Source organism: Myxine glutinosa, chromosome 7 (genome assembly GCF_964187855.1).
Source record: "Myxine glutinosa chromosome 7, kmMyxGlut1.1, whole genome shotgun sequence".
NCBI classification, from domain to species: domain Eukaryota; kingdom Metazoa; phylum Chordata; class Myxini; order Myxiniformes; family Myxinidae; genus Myxine; species Myxine glutinosa.
Genome location: NC_136267.1, coordinates 147789643 through 147804601, shown reverse-complemented (window position 1 = coordinate 147804601; position 14959 = coordinate 147789643). Strand labels below are relative to the sequence as shown.

The 14959-nt window shown below is 43.0% G+C and overlaps 1 protein-coding gene and 1 long non-coding RNA gene across 14 annotated transcripts in view; one reads left to right on the top strand and one right to left on the bottom strand.

The window, feature by feature from the left end:
• XYLB (xylulokinase) overlaps positions 1–6578 on the top strand; it is a 181419-nt gene extending 174841 nt beyond the window's left edge. For all 13 annotated transcript variants that reach the window (XM_068123363.2, XM_078782404.1, XM_078782397.1 and 10 more), the window contains one exon: positions 6029–6578. In XM_068123363.2, coding sequence (XP_067979464.2) covers positions 6029–6097 — 69 coding nt within the window. In that variant the 3' untranslated portion in view covers positions 6098–6578. The remainder of the gene's footprint in view (positions 1–6028) is intronic.
• The window catches only part of LOC137431732 (uncharacterized), a 103775-nt gene that overhangs the window by 28187 nt on the left and 60629 nt on the right, over positions 1–14959 (bottom strand). The window lies entirely within an intron of this gene.

Here is a 14959-nt window from a genome sequence, read left to right as displayed (position 1 = left end):
TATATCCAGCACATTGAGAAAGTATTCAGACCCCTTCACTTTTTTCACATTTTTGTTATGTTATGTTGTTGTGTTGTACATACATTGTTATGTATTGTATTGTATGTATGTTGTATTGTATTGTATGTATTGTATTGTATTGTATGTTATGTTAGAAAGTACATTGTTATGTTGCAGCCTTATGCTGAAATCGTTTAAGTTCATTTTTTCCCTCACCAATCTACACTCAATACCCCATAATGACAGAGAAATCAGGATTTTAGAAAGTTTTGCAAATTTATTAAAAAGAAAAAACTGAAATATCACATTGACATAAGTATTCAGACCCTTTGCTATGACACTTGAAATTTATCTCAGGTGCCTCCCGTTTCTCTTGATCATCTTTGAGATGTTTCTACACCTTGATTGGAGTCCACCTGTGGTAAATTCAATTGATTGGACATGATTTGGAAAGGCACACACCTGTCTATATAAGGTCTCACAGCTGACAATGCATATCAGAGCAAAAACCAAGCCATGAGGTCGAAGGAACTGCCTGCAGAGCTCAGAGACAGGATTGTGTCGAGGCCCAGATCTGGGGAAGCCTACGAAAAAAATTCTGCTGCATTGAAGGTTCCTAAGAGCACAGTGGCCTCCATAATTCTTAAATGGAAGAAGTTTGGAACAACCAGGACTCTTCCTAGAGCTGGCCGCCCGGCCAAACTGAGCAATCCGGGGAGAAGGGCCTTGCTAATAGAGGTGATCAAGAACCCGATGGTCACTCTGGCTCTGCTCCAGAGATCCTGTGTGGAGATGGGAGAAACTTCCAGAAGGACAACCATCACTGCAACACTCCACCGATCTGGGCTTTATGGCAGAGTGGCCAGACGGAAGCCTCTCCTCAGTGAAAGACACATGAAAGCCCACAGAATCTTGTTTCTCACAGTCTGAGAGTCCTTTAAGTGGTTTTTTGCAAACTCCAAGCAGGCTTTCATGTCTGTGCCTCGACACAATCCTGTCTCTGAGCTCTGCAGGCAGTTCCTTCGACCTCATGGCTTGGTTTTTGCTCTGATATGCATTGTCAGCTGTGAGACCTTATATAGACAGGTGTGTGCCTTTCCAAATCATGTCCAATCAATTGAATTTACCACAGGTGGACTCCAATCAAGCTGTAGAAACATCTCAAAGATGATCAAGAGAAATGGGAGGCACCTGAGCTAAATTTCAAGTGTCATAGCAAAAGGTATGAATACTTATGTCAATGTGATATTTCCGTTTTTTCTTTTTAATAAATTTGCAAAACTTTCTAAAATCCTGTTTTCTCTTTGTCGTTATGAGGTATTGAGTGTCGATTGATGAGGGAAAAAATGAATTTAAACGATTTCAGCATAAGGCTGCAACATAACAAAATGTGAAAAAAGTGAAGGGGTCTGAATACTTTCTGAATGCACTGTATATATATATATATACTAGCAGAAGTACCCGGCATTGTCGGGCAGGGGAAGGGAGGGGGAAGGGGAGGGGCGGGGAACGGGGGGAGAGCGAGCCCCTTGGTAAAGCGAGCGATTTGTTTTTTCATTGCGTCATAGCGTTCATAGCGTCATAGCGTTTCATAGCGTCACAGCAATTTTTTTTTTCATAGCGTCATAGCGTTCACAGCGTCACAGCGTCATAGCGTTCATATCGTTCATAGCGTCATAGCGTTCATAGCGTCATAGCGTCATAGCGATTTTTTTTTTCATAGCGTCATAGCGTCATAGCGTTCATAGCGTCATAGCGTTCATAGCGTCATATCGTTCATAGCGTCATAGCGTTCATAGCGTCATAGCGTCATAGCGTCATCACGTGATCGCTCTTAGCGAATCAGCGCCCACCTGCTCTGATTCCGTTGATTCCGTGCGCTGAAATGCGCTGAGGTAAATATGATTAAAAAATATGGATCGTCAAATATTTTGAGTTCGGCCATGTTCGTCCCAGGCTCAATGACCATGTCTATGCCAAATATCAAGCACGTAAGCCTCTCCGTTTAGGAGTCTATCGGTAACATTACACACACACACACACACACACACACACACACACACACACACACACACACACACACACAAACTGTGTTTTATATATATATATATATATATATATATATATATATATATATATATATATATATGCGGACGTGCATGGACGATGACGTCATGTTGTCCGCTCATTAGGTTGGAGAACCAGATTACAGATACCATTAGTAGTAACTCCCAACCGCAACCAGGTCGACTCCATATGATGAGTGGATACCAGAGATAACGTTACCGCGTGGCAGGCGGTGCTTATCGCTCCCAGCAAGGTGCAGCAGCAGCTGTATGGGCCACCTTGCTGGCGGTTCCCCACTGATGATATGAAGGTCGCATAGTGACTGATATAAAAACCGAAAGGGCCACAGAGTTACAAGTGTATGGAAAGCCTCACTGCGTTGCCCTGATGAAGCCCCAACAAGGGCGAAACCAGGTCGGTAACTGTGAGTTTTGCATGCACTTGTGACAGTATCTGTATTTATAATCCGTAATGACGCACTGCTAGATGGTTCCTCTGGAACTTTGCAGGCAAGGCGGACGTGCATGGCGATGACGTCATGTTGTCCGTTCATTAGGTTGGAGAACCAGATTACAGATACCATTAGTAGTAACTCCCAACCGCAACCAGGTCGACTCCATATGATGAGTGGATACCAGAGATAACGTTACCGCGTGGCAGGCGGTGCTTATCGCTCCCAGCAAGGTGCAGCAGCAGCTGTATGGGACACCTTGCTGGCGGTTCCCCACTGATGATATGAAGGTCGCATAGTGACTGATATATATATATATATATATACATATATATATACAGTCACGTGAAAAAGTAAGTACACCCCATGTAAAGTTTTGACTTTTTCAACATATTTCAACATGCAGCTATTTGATCTTCATTTCAACAATATTGATAGATAAAGGTGATATCATATAACAAATATCATGAAACATTTACATTTTGTAGTCCATTGTATGATTTAAATACACATAAATGCAAATTTCAGATGTGGAAAAAGTAAGTGCACCCCATTAAATGTTTTTTAAAATCTTTTTAACATATGTGGACATATCAATATTTGATCTTCATTTAAACAGTATCTATAGATAAAGGTGATCTAATTGAACAAAAAACAATGAGAAATTGACTTTGCAATAATTTATTCAACAAAAAATTAACAGAGATGCCATTTCCTTCTGTGGAAAAAGTAAGTACACCCTTGGCTCTAATATGTGGTATTGCCCCCTTTGGCAGAAACAACCTAGAGTATGCGTTTCTTATAACTGTCTACCAGTCTCTGACATCGACTGGGAGAAATTTTTGCCCACTCCTCCATGCAGAAGTCTTTCAGCTGTCCGATGTTTGAGGGGTTTCTTGCATGCACAGCACGTTTCAAATCCCCCCCACAACATCTCGATGGGTCCGGGCTTTGACATGGCCATTCCAGAACCCTCCATTTCTTTATTTTCTGCCATTCCTTGGTGGATTTACTGGTATGTTTAGGGTCATTGTCATGTTGCAAGGTCCACCTTTGGTTGAGCTTCAACTTTCCGACAGATGGCCTCACATTATCCTCAAGCACCCTCTGGTACAATGAAGAATTCATAGTGGATTATATGATGGTGAGCTGCCCAGGCCCTGATGCAGCAAAGCTGCCCCAAACATAATATTTCCACCACCATGCTTTACAGTTGGTATCAGGTTCTTGTGGGGAAATGCTGTCTTTGGTTTTCGCCAAACATGTCTTCTGGTACTGTGGCCAAATAGCTCTACCTTTGACTCATCTGTCCAGAGCACATTGTTCCAGAAGTGCTGGTCTTTGCCTCGGTGTTCATTGGCAAACTTTAGTCTTGCCCTGATGTTCTTTCTGGACAGCAAAGGTTTCATCCTGGCACACCTCCCATGTAGATCAAATTTGTGCAGCCTCTTTCTAATGGTAGACTCATGCACTTTGACACCAACAGTGGCAAGAGCTACCTGTCGGTCCCGTGATGACATTCTGGGGTTATTAGAGACTTCTTTCAGCATCTTGCGGTCTGCTCTTGGGCTGAACTTGCTGGGGCGGCCTGGCCTGAACAAGTTGGCAGTTGTTTGGAATCTTCTCCACTTGTTGATGATGACAGTCGGATAATTGATTTCAAATTGTTTGGAGATCTTTTTAAATCCCTTCCCAGACTCGTAGGCATCTATAACCTTCTTTCTGAAGGCCTCAGAGAGCTCTTTTGATCTCGGTATGGTGACGCCGAGTTGTTAGTGGATTATATGATGGTGAGCTGCGCAGGCCCTGATGCAGCAAAGCTGCCCCAAACATAATATTTCCACCACCATGCTTTACAGTTGGTATCAGGTTCTTGTGGGGAAATGCTGTCTTTGGTTTTCGCCAAACATGTCTTCTGGTACTGTGGCCAAATAGCTCTACCTTTGACTCATCTGTCCAGAGCACATTGTTCCAGAAGTGCTGGTCTTTGCCTCGGTGTTCATTGGCAAACTTTAGTCTTGCCCTGATGTTCTTTCTGGACAGCAAAGGTTTCATCCTGGCACACCTCCCATGTAGATCAAATTTGTGCAGCCTCTTTCTAATGGTAGACTCATGCACTTTGACACCAACAGTGGCAAGAGCTACCTGTCGGTCCCGTGATGACATTCTGGGGTTATTAGAGACTTCTTTCAGCATCTTGCGGTCTGCTCTTGGGCTGAACTTGCTGGGGCGGCCTGGCCTGAACAAGTTGGCAGTTGTTTGGAATCTTCTCCACTTGTTGATGATGACAGTCGGATAATTGATTTCAAATTGTTTGGAGATCTTTTTAAATCCCTTCCCAGACTCGTAGGCATCTATAACCTTCTTTCTGAAGGCCTCAGAGAGCTCTTTTGATCTCGGTATGGTGACGCCGCACACTTCAACAACAAAGAGCAAACCAAACGAAATGTCTGAGGTTTAAATAAGACAGGTTCCTCCAAGATCCTCTCTAACAATGTTCTAATCATTTGCACCTGAGCTAGTGCACCTGATTCTAATTTTACGTATTTGAAGTAGTGATAAATATAGGGGTGTACTTACTTTTTCCACATGCGAAATTTGCATTTATGTTTATTTAAATTATACAATAGACTACAAAATGTAAATGTTTCATGATATTTGTTATGTTATATCACCTTTATCTCTCAATGTTATTGAAATGAAGATCAAATAGCTGTATGTTGAAATATGTTGAAAAAGTCAAAACTTTACATGGGGTGTACTTACTTTTTCACGTGACTGTATATACACACACATACATACATACACACATATGTATATTTGTGACACTGCGACTCCAAGCTGTGAATGGTGAGAGCACCAGAACCAAGACCTTTCTGACCTTTCTGACCAGACCATACAATCCAAACCATACAGACCTTTCTGTGTGGTACCGGGAGCGATAGGCTCTGCCTGCCACATGGAACATTATCTCCTGCCTCACCAAGCACAAACTGGAGTCATCATTGGATGCAGTTATGAGCAATGATGATAAATAAAGCCATTCTCCAACCTGAGACGAATGCTCTGACATCACCGCCAAGATGCACGCTTTGTCTGCGGCTCCAGGAAGAGCTCTCTCGCAGCACTAATTACAAGAATGTTAAATGTAATTTATTGTTAGATGCTGTCATTATTTAACCAGCACAGATTATTTATCCAATGTAAAAGAAATGCACTTTTTCAGAACCTCTTCATGGCAACATTGTTTCAAAAATAATTGATATCCTGTATTTAAAAATGGCAGAACTTTTGACTTCCGCCATATGTTTCATTCCTCTCTTCGTTTCCCTCACCTTACTCAGATCTTATCCAAAACCTCCTTCCCTTTTCTCCCCAATGCCTTTGCCTTCTCTCATTTTCTCAATATACTACTTTTCCTCCACTTGCTCAATATATGGATGGCCGCAATGAATGAATTTCACCATTTTGATGACAAATCGTTTAACCCACCGAACTGTTGTGTTTCAGACATATAATGCAATGTTGGAGCGATTTTGTGCACTGGAAGAAAAGGTTGTGGAAGAATCTTTACGGTGATTGTGCGGGCCTTGAGGCATATTGTCCACAAAAAATGGACGAACATTTTCTCTGATAAAAGATAATGATTTGTTGCAGTTAAGCTTGTTTTATTCCATAAACGGACCATTTTAATAAAGGGACCAAAGCCTAATGTTGTATCTGCCTAAGAATTGATGACATGAAATTATTGCTCGGTGGAAAAGAAAACATTTAATGAGGAGCTAAAAGTTAATTTGATATTAGCACAGACAGATGGGGTTCTGTCTCAAGTTACCAAATTTGATTGATCTATATAACTGGATGTTATGAAACTCCAACTAGCTGCTTGCAATCTCTGTGTTTATGGAAAAAACATATAACACTCAATCGGGCAGTCTTAATGTGCTGTTTCAACTTATGGCAATCACATTGCGAATGCACCATATTACAAAACAAAACGTTGGTGTGTGTATATGTATGTAACATGATTTGATGAAATAAACGAATCAAAACAATGGAATATAGCGGGTGTTTTTGATATTACGTAAGGAAACGTAAGGATATTACGTTGGAGATCTCGCGAGATCTTTGTCGGCGAGGTCACGTCTTTTCGAAGCTGTCCACGCTCTCACGTTTTCGAAGTTAAGTAATTATTGTTCACAATTGTGGTTTTTTCGAAACTGTATTTATCTTTCGGTGGGTGTGCCTGTGGTGTGTCCCGAGGAGGATTCTCGGTGTTAATCTTTCATACCTGTATATAAAATCGTCGGTTAATTCGTGTCGCGTCTTTTGAGGCCTTGTACTGTGTCCTACCTTGAGGCTGTTTTTCTCTCAGCGGTCCATCGATTGTGCTCCAATTACTTTCGTTCTCTCAGTTTTTTCCCAGTCCTTTCACCCCATACTTACTTGTTTAAAATCTCAACTCAAAAAATAAAAATAAAAACATTTCCTCCTCTGTTCTTATTCGTTGTTCTTATTTGTTTATTCGTTGTTCTTATTCGTTCGTTCGTTCTTCGACCACGTGTTTCATCCCTATTTCCCCAGATAGTTTTCACTGTTAAATTTTAAAATGTTTAAACTTTCCCTGAAGTACTGTATTCTGTCATATATTATAACACCTTTTTCTTCTTCTTCTTTAAAATGTTGCTTTCGACTTGCTCACCAAATCTATTCATTCCAAAAAAAAATTCCATCTCTCACAGTGCCTCTTTCATACATTCCCTTAACTCACCTGCACTCCACCCCCCCTCCCCCTCCAGCGTCCTTAAACATATTTTTGACTCGAAGGTCACAACAAACTCATTTTGCAATAAATGTGCGTTTCCCATTAATCATACACTTTCTAAAATCCAATCTCACCCCTCCCCTCCAAATCTTCCCCATCACCCCTCCCCTCCAAAACTTCCCATCAACCCCTCCCCTCAAAATCTCCCCCCTTGCCCCTCCCCTCCAAATCTTCCCCATCACCCATCCTTTTCAAATCTTCACCCTTGCCCCTCCCCTCCAAATCCTCCCGATCACCCATCCCTTTCAAATCTCCCCCCTTGCCCCTTCCCTCCTAAACTCCCCCCATACCCCTCCCCTCCAAGACTCCCCCTCGCCCCTCCCCTCCTAGAATCCCCCCTCACCCCTCCCTTCCAAATCTCCCCATCTCCCATCACTTTCAAATCTCCCCCCTTGTCCCTTCCCTCTTAAACTCCCCCCTAACCCCTTCCCTCATAAACTCCCCCCTTGCCCCTCCCCTTCAAATCTCCCCACCCTCATTTCTTCACCATTTCCCCCCTCACACCCCTCCTCCTCAAAGCGTCCTCCCGCTTCTTCCCCCTTCCAACTCTCACCTCCATCTCCCCCAACCTTCTGCCTCGCTCTTCCCCCCTCCTCAAATAACACCTCACTGTGCCTCACCCAATCACCATCAAACCTTTTGTCCGCCCCATCCTTCCCTTTCTCCGAGCTATTCTGAAATCTCCGACACACCTTCAACAGCTCTCCCTACCTCTTCCTCCTCTTCCACATCTTACCCTACTCCTCCTCCCCCTCCCCCCCCCCCCCCACCTGTTCTGTATCCGATGCCCCCCTTCCTCTTCATTAACGGTATGGACCTCAAACATCTGGCGCCTTCGCTCAAACTTGACTGATCTCTCCATACAGGTTGCTTCTGACAAACCAGACGTGATCTGCTTAACAGAAACTTTCCTCCTTCATGATGTCCCTGATTCCTTCGTATCTCTCCCGGGTTACTCCCTCCTCCGGTATGATAGACCTGAGCTTCATCCTGGAGGTGGGGTTGCTATCTTTATCAAAAACTCTCTTCCTCACTCGCCCTGCACTGCCCTCTCTCCACCTCACCCCCAGGAATACCTCTGGCTAAGGCTTCCCCTTCGCTCCCAACTTTTGTTCATATGTGTGTTGTACCGTCCACCAAACAGTAATGACTCCATCGACATCTCGCTGTCTGATAATATGGACCAACTTCTATCTACTCATCCCAACTCTCTCTTCCTCATATGTGGTGATTTCAATTGTCACCATGCCAGTTGTCTGGGTGTGGGTACCTCTCTCACCAGCCATGGCTCCTCAGCAAAGGACTTCTGCGACTCACTGGGACTGACACAATCTGTCAATTTCCCGACCCGGATCTCAGTCAACGGAGCATCTTCTCTTCTGCACTTGGTTGTGACTAACTTCCCTGAAAATGTCTGCTGCTCTTCTTCTGCTCCAATCGGCTCATATGATCATGTGCTTGTTAAAGTGGACATCTCTCTGACCATTCTCAGAGAGCCTCCTCAGCGTCGACGAGTCTGGCATTTCACTCAGGCCAACTGGCACGGTCTTCAAGCAGCCATTAATCATCTGGACTGGTCTCCCATCTCTACCGCCTCTGACATCAACTCATCCTGGGAATTCTTCCAAAGTAAATTGCTCTCTCTCTCATGCACAGATTTATCCCATCACGTCTTCTGTTGTCATACCCTTCCTCCCATCTATGGTACACGGAATCTTGTGGTGAGGCTGTTGCCCAGAAACAACTTGCCTTTGTCTCCTGGAAAGCAAATCCAACGGAAGGAAATCTCATTTCCTTTCACAAAGCCCGAAACAAGTGTGTGTCCACCCTCAGGAGAGCCAGGAAACAATATCTCTCCATTCTCAAGACCAAACTAAAGACCAAACTATCTTATCTGTCTCCCTCTTCCAAAACCTGGTGGCATCTGGTCAAATCTTTTTCTGGTGTTTGTTCCCCCTCCATCCCCTCTGTTACCTCAAATGACTACACAACTGACTCCGCACGTGAAAAAGCTGAATGCCTCAACTCTGTGTTTGCCTCTAAATCTTGTGTCCCAAACCCATCCCTCTCTGTACCCAACGTACCCAGTCAAACCCAGCTGCTCCTGGACTCTGTGTCCTTTCCTCCTGACAAGGTGGAAAAGTTTCTGTCAATCCTCGACTCTGATTCTGCAAGTGGACCTGACGGCATCAGCCCACGGGTCCTAAAATCCTGTTCTTCTGCTCTTTCACTCCCTCTCTCTGTTCTCTTCACCCTCTCTTTTGCTCAAGGTCATCTGCCATCTGCTTGGAAATCAGCCAACATCACCGCTTTACACAAAAAGGTGCCAAAACAGATCCTAGCAACTACAGACCAATCAGCCTTCTCCCAATTATCAGCAAAGTCATGGAATCCATCATTGCTTCGGATATGAAATCTTTCCTCTTCTCCAATGGCTTGGTCTCTGATCATCAATTTGGTTTCAGACCAGGTCACTCTACTCTGGACATGCTGCTTCTGTGTCTCAACAATGGATGGAGGTCCTCAATGCCAAACAGGAAATTAGAGCTGTCTCCCTTGACATATCACGTGCCTTTGATACGGTCTGGCACCCCGCTCTGCTCACCAAACTCTCCTGCTTTGGTATCCATGGAAATCTCCATGCATGGCTGGCGGACTTCCTCTCTAGTCGTAGTCAACGTGTGTCCCTGAATGGGTTTCTCTCATCTCCTCTTCCTGTTCAGGCTGGAGTTCCCCAAGGCAGTGTTCTTGGCCCTGTGCTTTTTCTGGTCTTCATCAATGATCTCTCTGACTCTTTAAAATCCTCTCTATCTCTGCTGATGACGCCACTCTCTGCCGCTCCATTCCTCATCCCTCAGATCGGCAGTCTGCAGCGTCCTCACTCTCTGCAGACCTGGACAAAAACACAGACTGGGCAAACAAGTGGAACATGTCTTTCAATCCTGACATCTCACACCCTTACGATGTCTCTCCGAAAAGACCGACTGGACAACCCTCCCATCCACTTTCTGAATAATCCTCCCCAAGAAGTTCTGTCACTCAAACGCACCTGAGCTCCTCACCACATTCAAGGCTTTCATCCGCAGCTCAATGGAATACGGCTCTCCCCTCTGGGCTGGTGCTCCTGCCTCACACCGAGCTCGTCTTCACGCTGTTGAAACCAAAGCGTTCAGAATCAATGGAATCTCCCGCGATGAAGCTATCTCCGAGGGCCTTTCACTTACTCACCGCAGGCAGGTTGGTGGTCTTTCCGTCTTCTACCGACTCCTCTTCGGCCTTGCTCCCCCAGCTCTCTCTGGGCTCTGTCCCCCAAATATTCCTGCAGGTCGCATTAAGATCTGCCTGCAACCCTCTTATGGTTAAACTGCCAAAATCAAGACTCTCTGCTCACCTTCACTCCTTCATTCCTCTTTTTACCACCTCTGGAACAAACTCCCTCACTCTCTTCAATCCCACTCCTCCCTCCAGGTCTTTAAAACAGCTGTTCACCACCATCTCTTATCTTCCCCAATCCAAAACCTTGATCTTTTCTACCCCTGCTAATTTCACCCCAAATCCACTTTTTTGAAATACCGACTTTTTTCCTGGAAGTCCTTGGTGTCCTTGTGTTTTATACTTCTCCCACCCTCCCCCCCCCCCCCCCTTCCCACGCCTCCTCCCCCCAAGCCCTCTCCCTCCCACACATCTCCTGATGTCCCTGCTCTCAAATGTTGTGTTTGTGTGCTTCCCCTTCTCTCCCCATCTTGTCTACCGCTCCCCTTTTTATATACTTTATTTGTCTGTTTGATTTGTTTGTGTGATAAATGTTAGCTCTTTCACGAGCCTCGATTCTGCATACACAAAAAAAAACAAAAAAAAAAACGCAAGATATTGTCATTGTTTTATTTTTGTTCAAAAATGAATCGTGGCATACTCAAGAGAATTATTGTACTCGGCACAATCTGAATAATAAAATCAAAATGATAAAGGGACAAATAATACATATGAATTTAGAGTGTATTACCAGGAATCTCATCAAGATGGAGATGAGACAGGAGAAGGAGGATTGAAACAAACAAGAATGCAGTGGACATAAAGTGTATATAAATAAATAAATAAATCGATCAACGTTGTGTGTTGGTCGTAGAGAGGGCAGAGGGTATATAAATAAGCAATGATTCCCGAAAGCTTACTCAATCCTGCACGATTCTCTCCTGTAAAAAAATATTTAATTTTCAAAATTACAATTTGGCTCCATCCCCAAAATAATTTGACGTGATTCCTGCTGAGATATTATTGCATACATGTGCTGAATATGAAACAAATGTATCAAGTAATTTTCGAGTTAAGGTTCTGTCTGGATGGATGTTCAAGAGGACGGGACTGAACAGTTTGTTTTGCATCCCGCTGGTAGGCCGGATCTGGATTCGGATCTGCACCAAAATCTAATCTGCTTGTTCTTGCCACCTTACTAACTCATCCCCCAAGTTTAGTCATAACTCGTCCACAACTTTTTCATTTTGAAGAATCGCTTAAAATTTAAATAATTCTCGTATCCGAATCCATATTCAGATCTTCGCCAAAATCGAATCGAATCTTCCTTGTCACACTCAACCTGTCCACCATGTTTCATCCAAATCCGTCCATAACTTTTTGAGATATCGTGCTATGTATCGGTTTTAGCCCGATCACTCAATGGCGAAGAATAAATTAGGAATTAAATAATTCTCATATCCGAATCCATATTCAAATCTTCACCAAAATCGAATCGATTTGGTCTTGTCACACACAACCTGTCCACCAAGTTTCATCCAAATCCGTCCATAACGTTTTGAGATATCGTGCTATGTATCGGTTTTAGCCCCATCACTCAATGGTGAAGAATCACTTGGAAAATTATACGAGCCGGATCCGAATTCGGATCTTCATCAACATCTAATTATTTCGGCCTTGTCACATACCCAACCTCTCTGCAAAGTTCGTCCGAATCCGTCCGCAACTTTTTGAGATATCTTGTTCTCAAACTAAACTTGAAGAAAACGACAGTGAAAACAAATAATACATTTTATTCAATAAAAAAAATTGTTGTCAATAATCCCATAATAAAGGTTTGTTGAAGATTTTATGACAAAAGCTCAATTGGTAGAAATGTTATGGCCTGGACAGACACGCTCCAGCTCATGGTAAATAAATAAATAAATACCGGAGTGTCTTATCTTGCGCTTAACGTGCTGCGGGCGGGGGCTAATAATTAGGACTACATATACATATATGTATATATATATAGATGTATATACAGACTTTTTTTTATATATGGAATATATGGATATATGGAATTTTTTTTTTTTCTTGACTTGGGTTTACTTTCTGAACTCGGTATATCAATCTGGTGAATTTATTTTACCCTTCGGTGATGTCCTTGTTAAAAGAACCATGTCAATGATTGTCTGTCGCAGCAAGAAGTCAATAACAGGATTATATCACAGGTGGCGTGAAAAAATGTACGGACAGGTGCATTTGACGATTGGCTTCACAATCGGGTATATAAGGGTTGTTGCGTTCTGTATTAGTGGAAAACAACTGCTGCACGTCTAGAAAAGTTATTGCCGCTTCCCCTGGAGATGGTCCGTCAACTCGACAATGCTATTTGTCATTTAGTGGTGGCTTTACGAAATTCCGGCAAGAAATAGCGTGCTATTGCTCGGCAGTATGGCATCACTCAAGGTCAGGTGTCAAAGATCCTGAAACGAAATGCTCAGAGGGGTGTCCCTACTCCAATGCCGAGGTCAGGACGTCCTCGCAGAACCACAAGGAGGGATGATCGCCAGCTGCACCAGTTAGCCCGCAATGGCCGTACCAAGTCAGCTAATCGGCTTAGGGCTGAGTGGCAGCAACTAACATGTGCCTGTATCCAGAAGGCTAGTCAACCAACGACTGGTTCAAGCAGGCTATCGTGCCAGGCGTCCCCAGAGAAAGCCACGTCTGACCAGACAACACCGCCAGCGCCGATTGCATTGGGCCAGAGAGCACCGTCAATGGCAACCAGGACACTGGAATCACGTGATCTTCAGTCACAAGTCCAGATTTCTGGTCTATCGTCAATATGGCCGCGTCCGAGTGCGCAGCCAAGTGCATGAAGCCTACAACGAAGATTGTATAGTGCCAAGAGTCCAAGCTGGAGGTGGTGGGGGTGACCATTTGGGCTGCTTTTCATGCAGGGGGGCAAAACTGACCTGGTTGTTCTGAATGGAAACCTGAACCAGTTCAAGCACAGGGCCATTCTGGAAGAAACATTGCTTCCATTTGCTCGTGCAGCCTTTCGAGGAAACTTTGTCTTCCAAGATGACAATGCACGGCCTCATCGTGCTCGCATGATCCAACACTTTCTTGCTGACCATGGTGTAGAGCATATGGAGTGGCCTGCCATGTCCCCGGATATGAATCCGATAGAGAACTTGTGGGCAGAATTAACGCGTCAAATCGACAACTTGGACCAGCAGCCCACCACTGTGCGTGAATTGCAGCAGACTATTGTAACTGCATGGCAAGCGATTCCTGTCCAAATCTTGGCACATCTTGTGAACTGCATGCTTCAACGTGTACGTGCTCTCCTGAATGCTCGTGGGGGTTACACGAAGTACTGAACTGTAATTTTACTGTCCGTAATCCCAGTCGTAATTTAACTTTTGTTTTTGCTAAAAAACAATTTTGGCTAATGTGCAAAATAAAGAGATACTTCTGGAAAACGCACAGAAGTTTAACACAGTGCTGTCCATGAATTGAGTTCGATATCAGTTTACATCACTTTCAAGTATCAATTTGTTTGCTTCGAAATGTCAAATGTGGTTTTTGTTTCTTTTAAAGGTCACATTTACAAAATCTAGAATAATATCAACATAATTCCAATGAACTTTTGGTTCTAAGTCATCTTGAAAAGTAAGTTCACCCCCACAAAAAAAAAAATTCCATGTTAAATGCCAAGTCTGTATAGATAGATAGATATATACAGTATATATATATATATATATATATATATATATATATATATATATATATATATTATATATATATATATATATATATATATATATATATATATATATATATATATATATATATATATGTATATATATATATATATATATATACACACATAACTGTGAGAAATAGTAGAAACTCTAGTGGCGGGTGGCATAAGCTCGCTCGCTTCGTAACTCAGATCTCGGCTCGCATCACAAAGCAAAAAATCGACCGAGCGACGGCTCGTATCTCGGAAAACTCGTAAGTTGGTGCACTCGTAAGTCAAGGTTTCACTGTATATATATATATCTATATATATATATATATATATATATATATATATATATATATATATATATAGGCAGAATTGTGATGATATAACATCACAGCTATATATATATATATATGACTCCATGGTAAGATCTCCAACCTTTAATTGAACAAACAATGACTCAACGTTTCGATTAACAACATGTGAAGTTTGAGTTATAATCCAGCATTGCTTACAGGATTATTTTGAGCTGTTAATATACGGTTGATTTTTGAATTTGGTCGGTAACGTCTCCGTTCACGAGAGCAGTGCGATACGGTTTCATTGGGTTTCATGGCTGTCCAAC